This window comes from Rhinolophus hipposideros, assembly GCF_964194185.1.
Source record: "Rhinolophus hipposideros genome assembly, chromosome: 10".
In the NCBI taxonomy this organism is placed as follows: Eukaryota; Metazoa; Chordata; class Mammalia; order Chiroptera; family Rhinolophidae; genus Rhinolophus; species Rhinolophus hipposideros.
In genome coordinates this window covers 49,884,340-49,907,979 of record NC_138056.1, presented here as the reverse complement: position 1 = coordinate 49,907,979, position 23,640 = coordinate 49,884,340, and the positions used below count along the sequence as shown (strand labels likewise).

Here is a 23,640-nt window from a genome sequence, read left to right as displayed (position 1 = left end):
AATGTTTTTGAAAGGGTTAAAGGAATACAAAATCAGACACTCGAAGTCACATCCTTGTAGTTGTAAATATATATATATATGTACAAATAATTTCATATATTACATGTATATTTTTTAAGAGTGAGGGTCACATGTTAATGAATCAGGAAAACTGAGGTGGCGAGAAAGGGGCCTAAGAAATGTTAATGGTGGACATTGGAGGAAGAAAAGGTGGGTTTGCTGGGATCAGTAGTAAGTGGGGCAGTAGTTCTCTGAGCAGCAGGACAGACCTTCTCTCCAGTTGCCTGTAAAAAGGCAAGAGGGGTAGGTAGCGGGAGATACAGCGGTGGAATGAGAACCCAGACTAGGGTGGCAACAGTGGGAAAATAAATACTAGGGGCTGCTGAGTGAGTCAGGAGGGAACGCCAGAAAATTAGATGCAGGTGATAAAGACGGAGGCGTCCAGGATGACTCCAACTTTTCTAGGGAATGTGAACTTGATAAGAAACTTCTTGCCATTGCAATAGTCTAATAACACCTTATATTTTTATAGCCCTTTGTCATTTCTAAATAATCTCTGCATCTATTCAATTCCTGAAATCTATTTAACAAATGACACAACTAAGACTACTCAAAGGGTCTCAGACAAGTATCATCCACCCCAAAGCCTTCTTTTCACTTTGATGATCAGTCCTTGTGCCAACACACAGCTGGGAGCAAAGAAATCGAGGTAGCAGATATAGTTCATTAATTTAAAGGGAAAAAGTTCTGGGAGAAGGAGCCAGATAATTTCGGCTCCCTGTTGAGGACTGTATGAGATGTGAATTCACACTCAGTTCAGAGGCCAGTCTCTCTGCCCGAATGAAGACAGACCAGCAGGCTCTAAGAGAAGGGTGCATGTCCAGACTCAAACAAGGGACTATGGTCACAACACTCTGAAGAAATGAAAGTCATGAGGGGAAAAACCCTGACAGAAGAGGGACGATGGCTGCAAAACGTTACCATCTCTAACAAAATGTAATGGTTACTGTCGTTGGTTAACCACACCCAACCTCCTTTATGCAACTCCTGTCCTTTAAGTGAGAGACATAATAGGAAGCCTTTAGAATCAAGAGGGTAGGTCTTGAGTCCAATATCCCTCTCTTTACATAATTTTCACTATGTGGAAAGCATTGTCATTGGTGTGGTTCATGAGGATTAGACAAATAATCACATAATCCCATCAGATGAGTTATTATTACTAGAAAAAGAGACAGTCTTCATTCTTCTAACCTTTAATGAAACAATGTTTATTATTTCCTGTCAATTTTGTTCCTCTTTTTGTGTCTGTTTTTAAAAAATCGCCATATACTAGAAGTTAAAAAAAGTAAAGACATTTGTAAGATTCCACTTGGAACACCTAACAAGAAAAAAATTCTTTTCCTTTTTATTTCATGGTATAGATGTACCACAGTGTGTTTCACCATTTACCTGTTGAATAACATTTAAATTGTTTTCCCTTTTTGACTATTGTTAATTATTAATATGAATTTTGTATACAGGTTTTGTGTGAACATAGTTTTCATTACTCTGGGATGAATGCCCAAGAGCGTGATTGCTAGGTCATATGGTGAATGTATTGTTTAGTTTTGTAACAAACTGTAAAACTGTTTTCCAGAATAGGTATTCCCTTTTGCATTCCCACGAGCAATGCATGAGTGATCCAGTTTCTCCACATCCTCGGCAATATTTGGTGTTGTCACTATTTTTTATTTCAGCAATTCTGATAGGTGTGTGATGATACCTCATTGTGGTTTTAATTTTTATTTGATGGCCAATGATGTTGAACATCTCTTCACGTGCTTATTTGCCCCCTGTATTTGTATATCTTCTTCAGCAAAAATGTCTGTTCTTGTTTTGGGGTTTTTCTGGCCCATGTTTTACGTGGGGCGTTTGTTCTTTTATTATTGAGATGTCAGATATGTAGTTTCCAACTATTTTATCCCAGTCTGTATCTTGTCTTTTCCTCCTCTTCACAGAGCAAAAATCAAAATTCTGATGAGGTCTGACTTATCAGTTTTTTATTTTATAGATGGTGCTTTTGATATCAAGTCTTAAAATCTCTTTGCCCAGCCCTTGATCTTGAAGATTTTCTCTTGTATAGTTCCTGAAAGTTGTATAATTTTATGTGGTATATTTAGGTCTGTGATATATTTTGTCTAAAATGTGAAATTTTGATTAAGGGTTGTTTTTTGTTTGTTTTTGGTTTTGCCTATCTGCAGCTTAATTTTTAATAGTTAGCCAATATTTCTATCCTTAGCTAATTCATAAGTTACTTAAATAGCCGCCCTATTGACGATTCTTCAGATTATTTTCAATATTTTTTGCTATTGAGCAATACATGAGCAACAACTATCCTTATAGCTAAATTATTTACTTCTCCATGAACTTTTTCTGAGAAACGCATTTCAGAAGTGGAATTACTGTGGCAATTTTTAGGTCATTGGATGTGTATTGCCAAACTACTCTTCAGCAAAGCTTGTGCCAATGTTCTCTCTCTCAAACTGGGCATGAGACAGCGTACTTTTCCATCGCTTCCTCCGAGGAGGAATTACCTTCTAGAAACAAAATAAAAACAGTACAAATGGGATCTCCATGGTGTTTCCATTTGTCTTTCTTGATTACTAAAGGCAATTTGGGTGGGGGGCAGACATAGGGGGACTCTGTGCTCCCATGTCCTTTCCCCCTTCCCCATCTGAGCTTTCCCACTGACCCGTTCTCACCAGACCTGTGGAGCAGGACCAGATTTGACTTTTCTCTCTGTCACTAGATGTATGGCCGTGGACAAACCATAGACCTGACTTTCGGTTTCCTCTTTTGTAAAGGGAGCTAGCAATGCCATCCTAGCTCCTCAGAAGATTTTTGTGAAGATTAAAACCTATCATGAACGTGCAATTTCTTTGAAATGTTACATACTGTGCAGTGGTAGCTAGGCATTACTAATTTATTGTTACTTTTAGTTCTTTCACCTCCGTAATTTCTGGCTACACTTTGCATTCGTGTAATTTGTAATTTGTGTAATTTATCAGTGACCCTGGCTGAATGTCAATGAAATAATGACCCCATCCTCACTTGGGTCCAGATTAGACCTAATGGTGTAGAGGGCAGCAGGGAGCGGTGACAGCATTTAGGTACTAGCGCGGCACCAGTATTGCCCGGTCAAAACTGACATGTGGCCCTGTCCTGGGACATGCACCCTGAACCTCAGCCCTGGGCAGTGGAGGAAGCTGCTGACGCTAGTTGAGCCCCTCAGTGTGCCAGGCCATGTGATGGGACTCTGAGTGTGGTATAAATGTGTCATAAACAATGTTAATGTCCCCACTTCCTGGTGAAAAACTGGAGCTCAGGAGTAAGATGTTTTGTCTGGGGTGATGCAGCTAGAAAGTAGCAGGATTGGTTGGGATGCAAGATTCCCCCAACTTTCCTTACCATCCGGATTTGAAAAGCAAAAGATTTTCCCTGTTGCCCTACCTTAGTGCCTGGATATCACCACATAACCAAATCATTTTAGTTAAATCTCTGAGGTCCTTGCTAAAAAGCCACAAACTTGGGTGGGAACCATGTTGTGCCTTGATCTGCCATTAGCAGTAGCCCATGAGACATTGTTGGGGTTACCTTGTGCTGAGCAGGGACAGAGAGGAGACCTGGACAAGAAGGTCAAAGGATCCAGGTTCAACTCCATAACCACTGTCATGCAGGGTGTCATGCGGGGTCTCTGGTCCCCCGCCCCACATCAGAATGCAGAACATGGTGAGGCCAAAATGGAACAGCCAAGGAGCCATAGACAGGGGAGTCATACCACTATAGTCTCGCTGGCGGCTGGGTTGGAGACACAGGAGGCAGGAGCCACACGATCCGCAATCCGCCGTCTGCTTCTCTGCCAACCAGCCTCACTTGCCAACTGCAATCTGCCCTGCTACCTGCAATCCGCTTCTCTGCAATCCACAATCCACACTCCACGCTTGCTAGCTTAACCACGGCAGTTATATTAGTGGCCAATGGCTAACTGGTTACAGCTGATGGCCAACTAGTCACAGCTGATGGCCATCTACTACCCGAGACAGCAATCTTCCACGTGAGGCCGAGAGCCGGGAAACTGCTCTCTGGGGCCCTATTCCCACAACCACTCAGCTGGGTGGCCTTGAGCAGGTTACCCAAAAAGGGGCAGATGTAGACGGGCTTACAGGGCCTTTTGTTAGGAAGCTTCCCAACCCACAGTACCTGCCCTTGACCAGGAGAACAACCAAGCAGTGGTGACTAGAAGCTGCTCCAGAATGACCCTGCTTAGAGGTCAGTGGATTGGGCTGGAGCCTGTAGAACCTCAAGTCCCCAAGGTCTCCACCAAAACTCAGCCTTGGCTTCTCTGAGGGAAGAGCCAAGGAGGATAACACTCTATGATTCTCTGATCTGTGGGCTCCAGAGTTAGACAGACTTACTTTTAAAATCTGGAGTGTCTGTTGGTGGGAATGCAGACTGGTGCAGCCGCTATGGAAGGCAGTGTGGAGGTTCCTCAAGAAATTACGAATAGAATTAACATATGACCCAGCAATCGCTCTCCTGGGTATCTACCCCAAAAATATAAAAGCATTTCTCTATAGAGACACGTGTACGCCAATGTTCATTGCAGCTTTGTTTACGGTGGCCAAGACATGGAAACAACCAAAATGTCCTTTGATAGATGAATGGATAAAGAAGTTGTGGTACATATACACAATGGAATACTATTCGGCGTTAAGGAAAGATGATATAGGAGCATTTGTGACAACATGGATGGATCTCGAGAGAATAATGCTAAGTGAAATAAGTCAGACAGAAAAAGCAGAGAACCCTATGATTTCACTGATATGTGGTATATAAACCAAAAAGAACAAGACAAACAAATGAGAAACAAAAACTCATAGACACAGACAATAATTTAGTGGTTACCAGAGGGTAAGGGGGTGGGGGGTGGGTGATGAGGGTAAAGGGGATCAAATATATGGTGATGGAAGGAGAACTGACTCTGGGTGGTGAACACACAATGGGATTTATAGACGATGTAATACAGAATTGTACACCTGAAATCTATGTAAATTTACTAACAATTGTCACCCCAATAAAATTAATTAAAAAAAAAAAAAACAAGAAAAAAAAAATCTGGAGTGTCTCACTTACTTGCTGTGTGACCTGGGGCTAATTACTTAAGCTCTCTGAGCTTCACTTTTCTCATCTGTCAAACATCTTTTGTATAGGGAGAATGAAATAAGTCAATATATAACCATTGACTATTGGGTAAATGTTAATCCTAAAATTCTGTAAAACGCAAGATTGGAAGTTACTTTATCTGAGGCGAAGACGTGAAGGCAATGAAATTCTTGGTGACTGCCGAAAACCGCTGCTCATTTCTGCTTCTCTGAGTTTGCCTTCTGCTCTCTCCTCGTAGGGACACCCCCAAGCCTCAGGCCTGGGCTACAGCATCAACTCTAGGAACAGAGCAGGAAGAAAAGGGGCAAATGAGCTGAGAAAGGAAAGGGGAGTGCTGTAGGCAGCGCCCTCTGGTGGGGACAATGTTGTGACAGGTCAGAGACCCCGCGCCAAGCTTTGCCTGCAGCTCAGTTCTCTTTCCCCAGTTTACCCCTCTGTCAGATGGGAACTCCAATTCCAGCCCCGCTTACGTAAGCCACTTGCCACCTTGTACTGCCGTTAATGCGGAGCGGCTGGGACCAGCGCTGGGTTGGTCCACTTCTGGGTGCCCTGTGGCCAGGACTCTGGTGTCTTTCTGACAAACACAGGATTTAAAAGTGGAGTGTGTGTGTGTGTGTGTGTGTGTGTGTCCTGAGGCCTCGGGATTCACCCTCTGGGCTGTCCTAATCCTTTGAGTCACTCCATCAGCATCCTATTGCCTTTGTCCTAGAGTTTTATTATTCTTGTCACCTCCACCCCCATCTCCTAGAGAATGGGCTTAGTACCAAATGATTTAGTTCCCTGCCAGGGATAAGCAAGTTCTTTGGGTAGGTCTAACCAGCCAAGCAATTATGTTCGTCTTATTTATTTATTTATTTATTTTTTTTGAGCTTGAATCACCGCAGAGGAGTGGGAAGAAGGACAGTTGGAACAGGGCTTCTAAACACAAGTCCCAGGTTCTGCCACCTATTCTCTAGGCATCACGTTTCCCATTTGTGAAATGGGTTAGTGATAAGCCCTGCCCTGCTTTCCTCACGAGAAAGTTGTGAAGAACACATGAGGTGTGGGTGTGAAATGAAAGATCTGTGTAAACTCTCAAGTCTTGCCCACCTCTGATTACGCATTAGAACGATCTGGATTCATTTGCTTTTAAAACATGAGAACTACCACCACCATCATCTGTGTGTGTGTGTGTGCACATGCCCAAGAAAGTTAAAAAAACTTATGTATCATTGAAGTAAAATTCTACTACATTTGAAAAAAAAAGAGATGTCTGGGCCTTTCGGGTGTTGGATGAAGGTTTGTGCTTTGTGCCACACAGTAAGCAGCACGGAGCTGGGGTGCCAGCTTTTTCAGTCTTTTTCATAGGGGTTCACAGATCCTCAGTTAGAAGGAGCCTCCCCATCTCCTAGAGTGACTCATCTTCCAGCTGGGGGCAGCAGGCTCAGAGAGGTAGGACCATCCCTCCACAGCCAGTGGATGAGGTGGGGCACAGAGTTAGTCACCCAAAGGAAGTCAGAGCAGAGGAGATGGAGAGGAGGAGGTGGCACCTCACAAAGGACTCCTGCCCCACCCCAGCTTCAGGCCTGTCAGTGGGCACATCTGTCACCTGAGGGAGAGAGGAGGGGCAGGGAAGGGAGGTTCCTATTGCAAAGGAACTAGAAGTCTCAAGACCTGGTTTCTGCCATGAGTTCGCTGTGCAGCCTTAGGAAAGCCACTTACCCTCTCTGGGCCTGCATTTAATCATTGATAAAATGGATGTAACAGACCCATTTACTCATTTATCAGGCATGTATTGATGACCAAGTATGTGTTAGACACCAGCCTGGTTGCTAGGGACCCTTTGGGGAGCAATGTAGGCACAGTTCTTGCCCTCAGTGTAAAGTGGAAGCTAAAAAATAAACAGAAACTAAATGTGATGAGTGTGACTCCGGTGGGAAGATGAGGTACTGAGTTGGCACAAAGGAGGAGCATCTAACCTTGTCTGGGGTAGGATGGGGGGAGGCGGTCAGGGGAGGCCTTCCAGAGGAGGTGTCACAGAGGCTGAGACAGGAAGGATAAGGGGGAGGTAATCAGGATGGTGGGTGGGAGACCAGGGAAGCATTCATTGCCCCCTCCCCTACTTCTTCTAAGGTCACCTTCCTTTAGAAAACATTAGCAAGGGAGGTTCTGTGTCGCCCCTCCTGGGAGATCTGCTCTGAGTGGGGAGACACTGCCTCCTAGATCCCGTCCTGGAACCCATCCCTTACTTCCTCACGTGTCTGCACAAGATGTCAGATTTAACCAGCGGGTGGAGCAAGTCTAGGGAATTACAGTTTCTGTGTCTGTGTGGGAGAGTATTTTTAAAGCCTGTGCTAAGTATGACTTGTCCACAGTCTGCGGGAAGCACCCAAAAACTACGCCTTTCCCAGGGTCAGCTGGGAGTGCCCTGTGTTCCAGAGCAGCTTTTCTGTCACCTTCTCTAAGCAGCTCTCACAAGCCTCCACCCAGTGACTGGCCTCACCCCAACCTCAGCTCTCCTTATATAAGGCCCTGGGTCTGGAGGAAGCCCCCGAGGGAAAGGGAAGGCACCTTAGAAAGACAGTGGGTTTAGGTCTTTGTTCCTCCAGTTCCCAGCTGGGCTTCGGGGAGAGACAAAGGGGACTCCCCTCGTGAGAGGTGGGTCTGTCTGGGGATCTGCAAATCATTTATCTGGGCTGAGGGTGGGGGAGGGGCTGGGAGGAGAGTGTGAGGCTGAAGGGAGACAGGCCAAGCCTGCTGGGTGGCTGTGAGACAAAACCATAACAAGAGATGAACTCAAGTGCAGGGTGGTACCTCATAAACTTTAAAACATTGGGTACATGTGTTTCCTTTTCACTGTGTTTCTCTGCCTGGTCCCTTGGGATGGGCCATCTTCAAGAAGGCTCTGGCTGTTCGGCTTTGTCATTTGGCATCTTCAGCTGCTCATGTTTCATGGCGAGGTTAGCAACTCTTTAACCAAGGGAGCCAAAGGGGGAGGATAAGGGGTCCTGGGGCTGAGGGGACACGGAGCCTGTGACCTGGTTGTTTTGGTTGTCTATTGCCATGTAAGAATGGCAGAATGACTTTAGCACAAGGACCATTTTATTTGCTCATGATTCTGCAGTTGAGGCTGGAATCAGCTGGTTGGGTCTTCCGCTGGTTTTGTCGTGGTCACTTGTGTGCATTTAGCTAGGGGGTCAGCTGGGGTCTGTGATCTGCCAGATACTGAATAGTTGAGCTTTTCTCTCTCCATAGCCTTAGGGCTTCTCCACATGGTCTCACCAGGGCAGCCCCAGGCTTCCAAGATTGCAAAAGTGAAAGCTGCCAGGCTCCTTAAGACAGGTCTGGAACTGACCGGGAGCCACTTCTATTATGTTGTGTTGATTAAAGTAAATGCCAGGCCCACTCCAGATTCGAGAGGAAGGTTCTACACAGGGTGATAATACTAGGAGGTATGGGTCACTGGGGGGCCACCAATATAACAGGATATCAGATTGGGTGGTAGAGAAGCCAGCATATGTAAGAGACCTTATCTTTCAACTACTTTCTTTGTGGGTCTCGCCATCTCATCTCTAGCTTTGTGGTCTTCACAACTTTCATATCCACACAGCACCTTAACATTAGTTTTAGGATATATCATGTGTGGAGAAAGTGGTCAGGTACCCCTTGCTTCCCAGTAATAAGTGAATGAATGCCCTACTCCCACACAGGCACTTGTCTCTGTTCCCCCAATCACACGCTTGCTGTCCTAGGCCACTACTTATCTAGCAAGGACATCAGACAGCAATCATTGCTTAGGCCAAAGAGTAATGGAATTTCAGGCAGAGTGAGGCTCTCAGGGAGAATGAGACAAGTGAAAGGTTTTCAGTGTATCTCCAACCACAGAGGTCAGCCATTCCATCTGTGAGTGCCAGGCCTGCGAAGACAATTGTAGGGACATTTCCTAAGCACTGTGTCCTTACAAGAGTTGGGTCAGAAGGAAGCAGAATGGAGAGACAATTTTGAAATGCACTAGTGCGGGGGCTAGAACCTCTTTTCAGACCAATTCCTAAGCATAACAACTTTGATGACATTGCCTGCCGAGAGCTCATGGCCACTGAAGAAACCCTGAGAATATTTTGAGCCATACCATGCTTATCAGTTTGACTATAAAAGTAATTTTTTAAAAAATAGTTGTTCATATGATTTTTTAAATGGCACTGATTATATGCCAGGCACTATTCTAAGTGTTTTATGTACATTGACTGATTCGTATTCTCCACGATAACCCTGTGAGGTAGCTACTATCTTCATTTTACAGATGTGAAAACTGAGGCTCAAAGAGAGGTTCAGTGGCTTACCCCAGGCCACTTAACCGTAAACAGCAGAGCCGGGCTTCGGGCTTCGAGCCCGGGGAAGATTCCCTTTGGAGCCCGCGTCTTAATCTTTGGTCATGCTGAGCCCTGGTGTTGTGCCTCAACCTTATTAGGGAACCTGGCTTTTTTCAGCCCAATGTGGGGCTCTTTTAAAATTCTTCGCCTGAGCAGGAGGGCTGAGGCCTCCCTCCAATCATCACTCCTCTTTAGAAAAGTTGCTGCTTCTAAGAATCATCTGATTAGGAAGTTGTTCCAAGGTTGACACTTCTGTTCTCAAACTAGTTTCTCTTTTTCTCTGTCTTTCTGTATTGTGTACGTAATAATTATATACACATGTTATATATACAAATGTGTATATATCAAGAAACATAAATGTACGTTTGTATTCCTAATTCAGAATATTTTGACTAACGGGTATGTAAAATAAAATGATAAATAGCTTTTGGAATGAAACTGTAAACACAGGAAGAATTTCCCCTCTAGCTCAGCAAACACAATAATTCCTGTAAATACAACTTTTGGTACTTAAATAAATAAAATAGAAGAAAAAACACAGGGCATTTGACTTAACTGGGTGGCTATTTACTGTTTCCAGATGTTGACCTATGGATTGACATTAGGGCTTGATGCACAAAGCAATTATAATTGCAATTAGCTACCTGCAAACACCGGGTATTTGTACATTTGGAGCAGTAGTAGGCATTGCCACCACTGCATATCTGCCTTTGGTGAGAGCTGTCATTGATGGACATTAGGTGTTGATAACCATTAGGTATCGATGGACATTTGCTCCCTGGTGGACATTTGCCGACATGGAACATTAAGCATTGATAGGGAAAGTCCTATTAGCCCATGATGCCCTCTACTGTCTTGGTGGACATAAGGTATGAGCAGAAGGCAGGCTTCTGCCCCCCATGAATTTGGCAGTCTTGTCCAGAGACACATTCTGTGAGTTGGCATGGAGTCAGATGAGTATACACATATCCACCTACCCTCTCTCTCTCTCTCTGAAAGTCTTATAGCCATGGCAATTTGGGGAAATCAGAGGGTGGTATGGGTAACACCCATGGAAGGAAATTCCTGGGTTTGAAAGAATCTAATGAGCTCCCTGAGCTACAGAGAGATTGGGTTACATAAGAATCCACAGGCTCTCATCTGCTGTCCCGACTAACAATCTGAGTGTCCCTTCCTTCTCTGTAAATGGTATAATTTAAGCATGCCAAGCCTGGCTTCATGGGCAGTGGGACCTTAGAAGAGCCCTGCACTTGATTTAATGCTCTCCTTTTGCCATCTGGAAATTCTCAATAATTTTTAAACAAGAGGCCCCATATTTTCATTTTACACGAGTTTCCACAAATTATGCAGCCAGTACTGAAACACAGAATCCTGCCCATCTGCCAAGTGACCTTGGGCTGCTCCTCTCTGGGCCTCGGTCACCCCATCTGTAGGCGGGGAAGGACTTTGACTATGACCTTTGGCTTTTCATGCTCTAGGATCTAGAATCAAAGATCTGATTAAAGATATTTAGAGCTGCATAACTTGTCCAGTTTGTCAACAGAAAAATAAATGGAATCCCAGTGTCTTTTGGTTTCTCAGACCATCTCTGCCCTCTCTGACATGTGGGATCTGCACGGCTGGCCCCACTACTGAGGTAGGACAGGCAAAAGTGAGGGACAAATCATCTGACAGATGAAGCCATCCAGGCCCAGGCTGGTTTCTTCATCTGTACAATGACAATAATGCCAGGGGCAGTTGTTGGGAGGAGGAAATGATAGCGTACACACACACAAAGTCTGAGAAACATGTGCCTAGTAAATGGCAGCTGTATTATTAATGAAATTCAAGGAAATGTTTGTGACCCAGCCTGTGCCATGATGGCAAGCTGTGCCTCAGTTGTTTCTCCACCTCTAAAACCCAACTGACGTGTGCTTTGAAGCCCTACTCCATGTAAGGCACACAGAGCAAAGGTCCTGCGGATTATAGTTCTGTAATGCTAAATCTTAAAACTTTTATGAAATCCTTCAGTTCTGAGTCAGTTATCAAAACATGAGCCTAAGACTACATGGTTCTGTAATCTAATTCATAATTCTATGGCTAAATGAGGGAGTTCCAGAACAAGCATTTTTGGAGTGTCAGTTTTGTGCCAGGCACTATGCTTGATTTTTTTACACACTTACTTCATTTATGCTTCATACAATCATGTGGAGGGAGACATTTTCATCTCCATTTTCCAGGTTCAGAGAGGTAACGTGACTTGGCCAGTTACACAACTGGTTTGTGATGGACCCAGGATGGTAACCCTTTTCTGCAAACTCTAAGACGGAAACTTTGCACTCATTTCTATAATTGCACTAATTTCTGTAAGACTCTAATGACACCATTCTTGGCCCCAGGATTCCAGGAGGGTGGAGTATGGCGGGTTGAAAGCAGTCTAGCTAGACAGACAATAATTTAGTGGTTACCAGAGGGTAAGGGGGTCGGGGGTGGGTGATGAGGGTAAAGGGGATCAAATATATGGTGATGGAAGGAGAACTGACTCTGGGTGGTGAACACACAATGGGATTTATAGACGATGTAATACAGAATTGTACACCTGAAATCTATGTAAATTTACTAACAATTGTCACCCCAATAAAATTAATTTAAAAAAAAAAGAAAGAAAGCAGTCTAGCTAGGAGAAAGTGAGGCTGGCTGCACAAACTGTGTAGTTCCACTTTGGCCTTGCTCGGGCGACCCCTCTGACCAGGGGTGTCTGGTTTTGAGCGAACACGAGGTGGCGCTGTGGGATGAGAGCCTCGGGAGGGGCTGCAAGGATGCCCGATTCACCGCGGGGCTTCTGCTTTCCCTAAAACAGGCGGGAGGCCAGGGCTGGGGGTGCCAGGTAATGTCCCCACAGGAAAGAGGAACCCGCACAGTGTGATGGCGTCGGCGCCCAACCTCCCACTGCAGCTGTGTCTCAGGGAGGAGGCGACCTGCTTCAGAACTCACTCCTGTCCTGCAGGAGCCCCAGCCACCCCTCCCCTGCCTTGCAGGCAGCTTTGTCCCTAACTTTAAGACTCCTATGATCCACGTCCCTCCCCTAAGGGCTCCTTCCTCAAGCGTGGCTTTGGGAGAACCCAGCCCCACTGTGTGAAAGTCCCCTGTGTTCGAAGCCTCTTATCCAGGGGATGTGGGAGGTAGAGATCCAGAGGACAGGGCTGGGGTCTCACCCTGACAACACCCCCGCCCCTGCCTCAGCCCCTTCTCAGATTGGCTATGGGTGCTAGCCTTGGGCTTTTGGGGGGTGGTGGCTCAGCAACAAGCGAGGCAAAGCTCTCCACCCATACCTGTGGCCTGAAGGTGCTGGGTTCTTTGCTCATCTATGACCCCTCCCGAGTGCCAGCCCTTTCTGTGCAGGCCCATGTGTTCTTCTCAGCTGTGTGGTTGAACTTCCTCCAGGAAGCCCTCCTAACCCTACCACAGGGCTCTCAGCTCCCTGTGCTGTTTACTCATACATGCTCTGTGTGTCCTTCCCCCGCCCACCCCAGGAACATGAGTCTCCTTAGAGCAGAGATGGGGGTGGACCTGTGGTTGTGGGTGATGGACATTCCTGCAGACGTTAGCCAGTTAGAAGAAGCATTTGCTGACAGTAGAGCCACTTGGATGAGCTGGAAATGAGCTCCCTGTCCCTGGAAGTGTACAAGCAGGAGTTAGGGTACCACAGCAGTCAAAATGCCAAGATGGAATAGGTACTGTGGGAGCTGAGGAAGGAGGTGGAAAGGGACCTCAGGGAAAGCTTCTGAGAAGGCGAGGCAGGAACTGGGTCTACTAGGATGGGAAGGAGTTGAGATATAGGGACGAGGACAAGGGCAAGGTCCCAGAGTAACAGTCTGAGCAAAGGCAGAAGCATGCAAGGGCCTGACAAGTTCATGGAGTTGGTACAACAGGGACAGAGGAGATAGGAAGGTGAGTACGGGTGCAAGCTACAATGAAAGGTGCAACCCACCCCCACATAACTACCCCCTCATGTCACCTCACTTCCCCATCCTGAGAGGTTATTAGGCTTTTCAGGAAAAATGCACTGCCCAAGGCAGGGCTGGTCTGGATTCACCCTTGTAGCCCCACAGGCCAGCCCAGGGAATGTCAGTGGACACTGGTCAAGTGATAGAAAGAGGGACTCTTTATGTTTATTAAGCCAAGGACCAGTTAGGTATTGGGTGGGGCTGGTGGTGGAGGACAGAGCTTTCATTGTCCTGTGGGCATCTTTGTGGGACTGGCCTCCTGATGCCCACGGAGCCGCTGGATGGCTAGCTTCCACCCAACACCTCCTCCCCCAACACCTCCCCAGGACACACTATTACAAAAGTGAACAAATACAACTTTTTTTTCTTTTACAAATGAGACGTTGCCATCCCCTGCCAGCAGGGGTGGAGGGCTGGTTGAAAGTGACAGTCCATTAAAAAGGCAACAACTTGTATAAAAAGAGGACTGAGAGCCCATGGCTGGGAGTCTGAGATGCCACGCTGGTAGGAGATAAAACTTGGACGGGAGCTGCCTGCCTACTCCTGCTGCATTCTCCGCCAGGGGAGACAGGCTGTGGGGGCTGCATGGGCTCCGGCCGGTGGGGCCTCCGGGACCCAGCATCTTGGGGGGGTCCTGCATCAGCATCAGCATCTTGGGGGGGCATCAGAGGCAGTGCCTCAAGAATCAGTGGGTGCATTTCCAGTCCTGAGGCTGGGGGACCCCACCCCAGAGAGGGAAACTGGCAGGGCTGGATTGGCATGCCTGAAGCTACCAGAGGCTGAGAGATGAAGTGACCTGGCCCGTGCCACAGTTGGTCACTGGGCCCAGGCTCCCACCGCTGAGGCCCTTGCCTGTCCTTCTGGGGATAATAAGGGAAGGACACAAATGGCAGCAAGGGGGAGCCCAGCTGGGGAGAGGAAAGGCATGATTTAGAGAAGACAGCAAAGTGCAAAGGGGCCCAACTGGGAGGCCAGACGCTGGGTCCAGACAGGCCTCCATGGTAGTACCTCAGATTAGCAGTTTTCCTTCTCTAGGCCTCAGTTCCCTCATTTGTCACATGGAGGTGGACTTGATTTTTTTTTTTTCCAGTCTTTTCTATAACAAAAGTTCTACCCAAGGTTCAAGGGGAAGAGAAAAGGATAAAAGGGCCTCATGTGCCCAGAGCAAAAGAAACTCATGCCCCTGAGTGACTGGACCATGGGCCCAAGGGGGCACTCAGCCGTGGACCTGACCTTTGACCCTCCTCCTGTCATGATCAGGTTGGGCCAGACCTGAGGGAAGGCACTTTGGGGTCAAGTGGGGAAGAACAGCAGGGGACTGCTGTCTGGTTTGGCATCGAAGACCCTCTGCTTCCGGTTTGGGAGCAACGCAAAGGGGCAAGACTTTGCTCCTGGGTGTTGGTCCCAGGTCCAAAGCCTCTCCCCAGGTCCATAACTGTCTTTTGATGACGTTGCCACATAGGCCTGCAGAGTTCCCACTGGCATTGGCACATTAAAATATAAATTACCCGGGACTTGAGTCAACCCAGGGCAGAAGTCTGTTATGTGGCCCCAGGCCATACCGTTTGTCACAAGGTGTGGGGGTCCCTGGCAGCCGGTTCCCGGGTGTCTATGCAGTGCAGGGCTGCCTTGGGGCTGGAGCTAGGCTGCCGGGGGTAGGCACCTTCCCGTACAAGTCGCCGGCACCACACACCCTGGCCCACACTGACGCTCTGCAGCGTTGGCAGGTGGAGGAGCAACATGTCAGGCAGGGGCACCAGGCTTGTGCCCGACAGGTCCAGCTCCTGCAGGGAGCCCAGGCCGGAGAACACCTCAGCTCCTGCCCACTTGAGCTTGGGATTGCCTGACAGGTCCAGGACCTGCAGGCTCTGCAGCTCACGGAAACCATAGGGCTCCAATTGCGGGAGGCCCTGTAGGCTGCCCAGCGACAGGTGTGTCAGGCCCGCCAGCCCCGTGAAGGCACCTGGGCCGATGACAGCCAGCGGGTTCCCATCCAGGCTCAGGTAGCGCAGGGGCAAGTCCCGGAGGTTGGGCACGGTGCGGAGCCGATTCCAAGCCAGGTTCAGGCTCTGAATGGTGGGCGTGGGCAGGCTGGCCCGGGCAGGGTGGGGCACGACGCGGTGGATGAGGTTGTGGGAGAGGTCCACATGCAGTGCCCTGCCATGGCTGTGGGTAGTGAAGGCAGACACTGGGACCTCACGGAGCCGGTTGTGGTTGAGGTTCACGTCACTCAGGGGTGAGCTGGCAAAGCTCTCGGCTGGCAGGGCTGCCAGGCCATTGTGGCTGAGGTCAAGGGACTCCAGGTAACGAAGGCGGGAAAAGGCAGTGGGCGAGATGCTGGTGAGCAGGTTGTAGCTGAGATCCAGGCCGGCCAGCGTGGTATAGCCCGGCCCTGCCAACACGGACTCATTCACGGTCTCCAGCCGGTTGGAGGACAGGTCCAGGTGGGCCGTGTCCAGAGGGATGGGCACGGGCACAATGGAAGGACCCAGGCCGCTGCAATCCACTCGCGTCAGGCTGAAGCTATCAAACAGGCCGAAGGTCTCCACCTCACACTGGCATCCAGGGAAGCATGGCCGGGTAGTCTGGACTCCGCTCACGGCCAGCAATAGCAGTGGGGGCAGCAGCAGAGGCCACAGCATGGTGGGGGCTAGAAAGAGAGCCACAGGTGAGGGTTGACAGTAGGTGCCCCCGACGAGATGGTTCTAACCCCACCCCGTAAGACCTCAGCCAATGTGTCTAGGCACAGCTGAAAGTTGCCACCTGCATGCTGTCCTCTCAGGATGCTTTCCCTGAATACTACTCCTCTTATAATTCCTCCTCCTTGTGTCTCTCTGGCCTCAGAGTCCCAACCTGATTGGTAAATGGGGTGAGGCCAGATTGGTGGGTTTTACACTGGAAGCAGCAGAACCCTTTCTTAAGATTAGCAGATGAAAATGGGCCTGTTCTGGCTGAAGTGAGGGTGGGGACCTGGAGCCTTCCAGGCCTGCTCAGCATCTCTGCTGTAGGGTGTTAAGAAACCCAGCTGGGAACCCACTGAACCAGATGGGTCTTTGGCTGGCCTCTCCAGCTCTGATGATCTAGGACCATGGGCCGGTCCCAACCTAGGCCTTTTAGGTAGGGGGCGGGGCTCACAGCTGAGAGATCAGGGTCAGGGTGCCCCACTGACCTGGGCTGAGCATGTGCCATGTGTGGGTGCTGAGCTAGCTGCCTCACTACACGGTCTCACTTAACTCTCCCAACCACAAACATTACAAGACAGCAATTTGTCACCACTTCACAAAGAGGGAACTGAGACTTAGAGAGGTTCGGAAACTTACATTCCACCATAAGTAAATGTAAAGGGAAGCACAGAGATGGAGCAGAGAAAGCATGGCTCACTGTCACGATTTGGCAGTGGCTGAGCCATGCCTGAGACACGCACTCCAGCCTCTCAGACCAAGGCCTTTCCCTGCACTAGGGCTGGTCCTACCTCACCTCTTTTTGGGTGACAACGTCTGAGTCCACAGTTCTAAGCCCCCTCACCTGGCCTGGCCTGCAGAGGAGGGTCCTTCATTCCAATTGGGGACCATGTGTTTAGACTTCCAGATGGGCTATGGGGACGCCTGTACCAATCTCCTTTCCCCTGGCCCTGCCCCTACCCACTGCTGAGACAGGTATTACCCCTCTTTGGCTCTTCCTTTGACCTAGGGCAGGCAGCTGGACTGGTTCACCATTATATAGACGAAGAAATAGAGGCTCAAAAAGGAAAAGGGTTTACCCCAAACTAGTAAAAAGCAGGGCAGGACTAGAACCCAGGCCTGCTCAATTCCAATTCCTCTTTCATCTGCTGCCTCCAGCAGGAATGGCAGGGTGGTCAGCGGAGAGACTAGATCCAAGAGGGATTTTCCCCACTGCCACATGCTATGACACAGCCATCTCCCTTCTCCTGGCCTCAGTTTCCCTCCCTGTACAACTATCACAGTAGCTGCCACCGATGCCAGGCACTACATGTACGTTGCCACACGCAGTCCTCACATCCACGCACAGCTGTCTGACTCCAAGCCTCGCTCAGCAGATCTCTTCATCGAGGGTGGCCCCCCTCTGCCGCACTACCCTGTCTTCCCCCCCCCACTCATACCCCACATTGGCCTTCAGGGAGAGGTCGACCAGGGGCCTGCCCACCTCCTAGAATGGGGTGGGTGGGGAGGGAGCCGCGGGATGGTATCACCGTCCCTCCATGAAGCTGTAAAGGGGTTACCACTTGGTCCACAGTGACTGCCTGGGGCAGGGAGAAGTGGGGCTCTTTTCTCCACCCGCTCTGGGGGCCTTCCTCTCCCACCCCTTTCTTTTGTAGAGTCCGGTTTGAGGATTAAACCCAGTCCAGGTGCGTCCTGGGCTTGGCCCCAGCTGAGGCAGGACAGAGTGTTCCCATGTCTGGAGCCAAAAGGAAAATATTAAATTGCTTCAGGCCCCCTTTGTTCCCCTGGGTAAGCCTCTCACCACAGAGCTTCATTACCATTCAGGGCCCCACCTTCTCTGCTAAGCCGATCTGCTCATATCCACCCTTCCAGGGTTTAAACAAACACCACCCTTACAAAAAAGGGCCCTGAGATTACCCTTTGATTCCCAAAGGTGCTTATACAACATTCCTATTAAATGCCAAATGGCCTCTCTCGTGAGCGGCTGCTTATGTAACCAGGAGCCCAAACACAGCCAAATGTACTCCTCTCACCACCCCTCTCCAGGCCTCAGCCTTGTCCTCTGAACCCCAAGGCAGTAATGCTTGCTCTGCCGTCCTCACATAAGTTGACTGACTCTCACATTTAGTGCGATGCAAACTGTGAAGAGCTGTGCACACATGCAGGGTGGTCATCACTGGGCCACTGTACATATGGAACTGAGGCAATGGTTGGGACAGCTGATGGAAAGGGAGCAGGGGCGTAAAAGGAGACTTAGCTGCCTAACTGTGACCGTGCACGCTCCCCCAGGGACCCTGGAGAGATTCTTGCTCAGCCCTGCACAATGGACAGCTCTCCCCAGGCCCCATTCTGTGCCAGGCCTGGACATTCACATGAAAAGTGCTGATGGTGACAGCCGGAGCCAGTCCTCCTGTGTGCTCGTGCTCATATGTTCTCTCATACTGTCCCCTGTCATTCGAGGTCAGTGGCCTAATCTCTATTTTAGAGCGGAGGAAACAGGAGGAGCAAAGGAAGGTGGCGGAGCCGGAAACTGAACTGAAGCCTTTGTAACCTCCTAATTGGTCTGGTTCCAGAGGAATGTGTGCTTCTGTGTGTCGTTGGGAAAAGAAGAGCTAAGTGTCCAGAATCCTAGGGCCAAGCTCCAGCTGTCATTGACTGCTATGATGAGGTAGGTGCCAAGCTTTTTAGTACTTAATGGCTCCAAGGCTTTCCTGAGGTCACAGCAGAGCCCAGAGGCCTCTCAGGGGGTGTCCCAGGCTGTTGGGAGAAGAGAAGAGAGAAACCCCTGAGCGGCCTCACAACTTTGGATCCAGAAGGGGGCAAAGGCAGAGAGGTGTGGGTTAGTGGTCTTTGAGAGTCAGCGCCCCTGTTCTGCTCAGAGGAAATGTCCCTTTTGGGGTAACCCAAGGAAAGGTGCCTCCACGATGCTAGTGTCTGGCACTGCTGTTACAAGTCCCTTAGCAAAAGGCTCAGGAGCAGAGGGTGAGAGCATAGCTCCAAGGAGAAGACTGGGGAAGATAAGCAAAGTTCCTCCTGGGCCCCAGCCCTTTGTAGTTAAAAAAGGCCTTTATTCATTTGCTGCTGGGAGGGCCCAGAGCCAGTCATGCAATCCCTCACCTGAGTGAAGCGAGTATGCAGTGACTAGTCTGGGGATCCCCAGTGAGGTATGCCGGCCAGTACCTCAGAGCTCAGGCTCTGGCCTTCTGACTCCAGGCTCAGGGCTTCCCCAGCCCCTCACGATGGTTGCTGACTTTCCTAAGGATCTTAGGGAGCCAATAAAAATAACATGCAGGAGAGTTTGCAACCTCATGGAGGGGGCTGATGCCATAATGCAAGGTATCATAAAGATAAATTGCATAGTTATAGTCTAGGAAAACTATAACTATGCATTAAAAAAACAAAAAAAAACACCCAAATCCTAATTTTGGAAAGTCTAATATATATATCAACACAACAGTGGCTTTTATTTAAATGGTGGAACTTGGAGTGAATTAAATATGTCTTAATCTCCCTCCACCCCATGTCCTCTTAAACTAAATACACACACACACACACACACACACACACACACACACACACACACACAAAGTAACAAACACTGCTAATAGGACTGCCTCATGGCCATCTCTTTCTCTGGTCTTGGCGAGCCACACTCTCTGAGCCTGTCTATTTATCTGTAAAATGGGGTATTAATAGCCACCTCACAGGACTGTCATGACCATGAAACAAAATAGTGGAAATAATAAAAAGGCACCGAGCAGGGCTCCCAACACGTGGGAAGGGCATAGTGTGAGCTGCCCTACCTTCCTCCACAGACAGCGAAATGCTGGGGTGGGGATCAGTGGGTGGGCCTGACCCCTTCTTTCCTTTAGTAAACATGTATCAAATACGTCAAAGCTCTTATCAGTGCCCTCCTGGAGAGCAGTTCTTTCCACGGAAGCCATACTGTGCTATTTCTCAACAGGGCTGCTAGATCTGGAAAGGAATGAGCAACGTGAGCTGCTCTGGACAAAAATCACCAGCCTCAGCTCTGTGGAAAAGAAAGGCCTTCACAGAAAGCCAAAAGGCCTTGGACACCAACTTACAGCGTGAACCAGGAGAGTTACTTCACCTCTCTGGTCCAGTTCCTTCAACCGTGAATCTGGGATGGTAATGAGGGTCCCACTGGCCTGAGAGAGAATAGCTGTGAAGATCAGACTGAGAAGCTGATCACTCCTGTAGAGAAATGAGGCCCCAACAGATGGAAGCCACATCATGGAAGGACTGTGAATCTTCATCCTACCTGTACCCATACCCACCGCAGACACAGTCAACCACAGCACTGCTTCCTGGGGAATCTGCACAGCACCTCAGAGCTCTTCTCAACATGGTGCTCTAAGAAGTCTCTACCCACTGATCAGAGTTGGCCCTTGAGATGAAAACTGTCATTCTGGGATCGATTCTCTGATCTGCGGGAGCTACAACGCTAGAAACATGAGTCACCTGCTAAACTGGGCAACTTTGGGAAGTGACTTCCTCTCTCGCAGCCCGTTTCCTCATCTAAAATGGAGACCATCCCTTCCTCAAGGGGTTGCTGTGAGGACTAGAGATGACAGCGCCAGGACACTGACAGACGTGCAGTCGCAGGGTGCTTGTGTCTCTCCTAGGCTATATGGTAGGAGTTCCCCTAGAGAGGGCACCCAAGAGCCCCCACCTCCTTCACCACTCTCCAGGGGGCCGAAGGGGAAGCAACTGGCCAACTGTGCATGGTGATAAGGCGGGTCCTAGCGGGCAGTCACGGGTCCTAGCGGGCAGTCACGAGCCCTGGTCTTAGTTCCTGCTCCAGGGCCATTCATATCTTTGGACAGGTCCCCTCCCCTCACTGAGCCTGTTTCTCCAGCTCCACAATAAGAGGTTTCTACACAATTCAGTTCCAGCGTTTCAGGATTTCAAAATTTAACAACAGCATTTACAAACGCTCTACTAAGTGCAAGGTACCATGTGAGGTTTATGTCAGGGTGGAGGTGGAGGAAACCAGGGCCTCTCTCCTCGGGCTAATAGACCAGCAGTGGGGACAGGACACCAACTCATGACAAGATCAGTAACACCTGCCTTGGATCCAGGCACCCAGGACTCTAGTCCCAAGTCTGCCACCATCTACGTGACATTTGCAGTTTTCCTTATGTCTTTGAACTTCGGTTTTCTCATCTGCGTAACAGTATGAACTCTGCCTCCCTCTGGGACCTGTGATCTGCCCTCTGGAGAAAGGGAAAGGCAAACAGGTGGCCACCATAGGAGTCTGAGGGAAGAGGGGATATTTGGCCCCCCATACATCACCTCTTCTCCAAATCCTGACTTGCAGATACAAGATAAAAGATTTCCCCAATGAGCGAGGTTATACGACACAGGGTAGGAGGACAAGGCTTAGAAACTGTACTCACTCTTAGGTTGGGGGACAAAGCATAAGGTCCTCTGAGCAGGGGCCATGAGTATTCCTTGTTGGACCCACTGTGACTCTAAGGAAAGTTTGCTGATGGCCTGTGGGGTCAAAAAAGTCAACGGTGTGGCCCTAACAGGCTCCAGGCAGGTTTCCCCGCTGTGATACTCCAGGCCCTGCGACAGCGCCTTTAAAACAGCTTTGGTCACACCACTCCCCATCTCAAACACCTCTTCACTTCTATTTTTACCAACAGAAATCAAGTTCTCTCTCACCCAGAGACATCTGTTAAGTTGTCTCCACCTTCCTCCCTCCCTTACCTGGGCTCCCCATTTTGATTTGAACCTACGGTGATGGTGACAGCCTCTGAACAATTTTCAGCCTAGCCTTCGTTCATACTTCCCCAAACTCAGGGAATTTCAGGGCTGGGAAGCTAGAGGGCCCCTGGGAGATCACATTCACTGAGGCCCAGAGAGGGGCAGTGGCAGGAAAGAAACAGCAGAGCAGGCCCCAGGTCCTGCGTCCCGATGCCTCACACTACTGCCAGCACCGCCTGCACCTCCCGGCCTGCCTTGCGCCGCCCATGGAACAAAACCCATTCTATCCACTCAGGTTCCTGGGCCACCCCTCGTTCCCCTCCTTGCTCCCTGGGCCCTTCACACCACACTTTGGGCACACCTCCTCTGACATATACTGAATAAATTCTCTGCCATTAGTTACTTACCTGATGTGAAGTCTGAGCAACTTGGGGCAGTGACCCTGCCTTTTTCACCTGTTCAACCCTTCCTCCACCTGAGGCTGGAGCCGGGCCTGGTGTGTAACTACTGGATACACAAGCAGCCCAGCAGTTAAGCGTCAACCACCGGACTCAGGCCTGGTGTGAATTCAGCTCCATACCTACTAGACTCAGGCAAGTTTCTACCTGGTTAAATCTCAGTGTTCGCAATAGCACTAACAACATAGGGCTGGCTAAAGCATTAAGTGACAGCATGTAAAGCAGTCAGTTCACTATCTGCCACATGTGAAGGGCTCAGTGTATGGCACACCACGATGGTGATGATTTATTAAGCTTCCTGAAGGCAACAACAGTGTCATTTTTCTTTATGTTCCTCCCTACCCAAGCACCCAGTGCCAGGCACCCGGCAGGTTTGTGACTGTTGTGCTAACATTCTCCAGTCACTGTGCTGGCGTTTGCTGGCAAGACCCCAAGCTGTCTCTCCTCTGAGAGACCTCTCTGGGGTTAGGGGTTCTGGCTCAAACCCGGCCCCAGCCCCAGCTGCCTGCCTCTGGTGCTGCAACATGGCATCTCTGGCCCATAGCTTTGCCAGCTCCTGACCACAGCTTTAAGAGGGAGCTCCTGGCACAGGAACAAGGTGGGTGGGGAGCTGAGCCTCAGGCTGGACCAGGGCCCCAGGACCCACTGAGACAGGCCTTTGCTTCAACCAGCTGCTCCTCAATGCCTAGCTGTCTCCCACCCTACTCCCTTCCTCGTGAGCTCCCTCAAGCAGACACCAATGAAATCCCCAGGTGGAGATTCCATTAACATCTTGACCCCAGCCACTTAGTCAGCTCTGGAAACGCAAGGCAAAAAGAATTTCAGGGCCAACTCCTGTTAATGGCACACATCTGTATAAACACGTCAGCTCACCACGCACTTCTACACCAACACCTCATTGCTGCCTCACCACAATCCTTGACCGTGGGGGTTACTGTCCCTGTTTTGCAGACAAGGAGACTCACATTACTCATCGGGGTAGTAAAGGAACCAGCTCTCAACACGAGGTCTTAGCTCCAAATCCAGTGCTCCTTAGGTACTACTGTACCTCAACGTACAAATCGGTGCATGGGGCTGATGGCTGAGGGATTGTGCTGCATTACAACTACGTTTACTTGTCTGTCCTCCTGTGGACAACGCTGGCATCAGATTCGTTTCTATGTCCTGGGAATTGAGCACTGGGCCTGGCACACAGCAGCTACTATAGGAAGAAACAGCAGGCATTGAAAAT

The 23,640-nt window shown here is 49.2% G+C and overlaps 1 protein-coding gene across 7 annotated transcripts in view; it reads right to left on the bottom strand.

Annotated features, from left to right (window-relative positions):
- Positions 1–4,667: 4,667 nt before the first annotated feature.
- Positions 4,668–23,640, bottom strand: part of TSKU (tsukushi, small leucine rich proteoglycan) — a 48,666-nt gene continuing 29,693 nt past the window's right edge. For 3 of the 7 annotated variants that reach the window (XM_081063695.1, XM_081063692.1, XM_081063694.1), the window contains exon 2: positions 12,087–16,187. In XM_081063695.1, the coding sequence (XP_080919821.1) occupies positions 15,106–16,179 (1,074 nt within the window). In that variant the 5' untranslated portion in view covers positions 16,180–16,187 and the 3' untranslated portion in view covers positions 12,087–15,105. Of the gene's footprint in view, positions 5,481–12,086; positions 16,188–18,340; positions 18,976–21,638; positions 21,730–23,640 lie in introns of those variants that run through there. The other 4 variants (XM_081063696.1, XM_081063690.1, XM_081063693.1 and 1 more) reach the window with 4 other exon arrangements.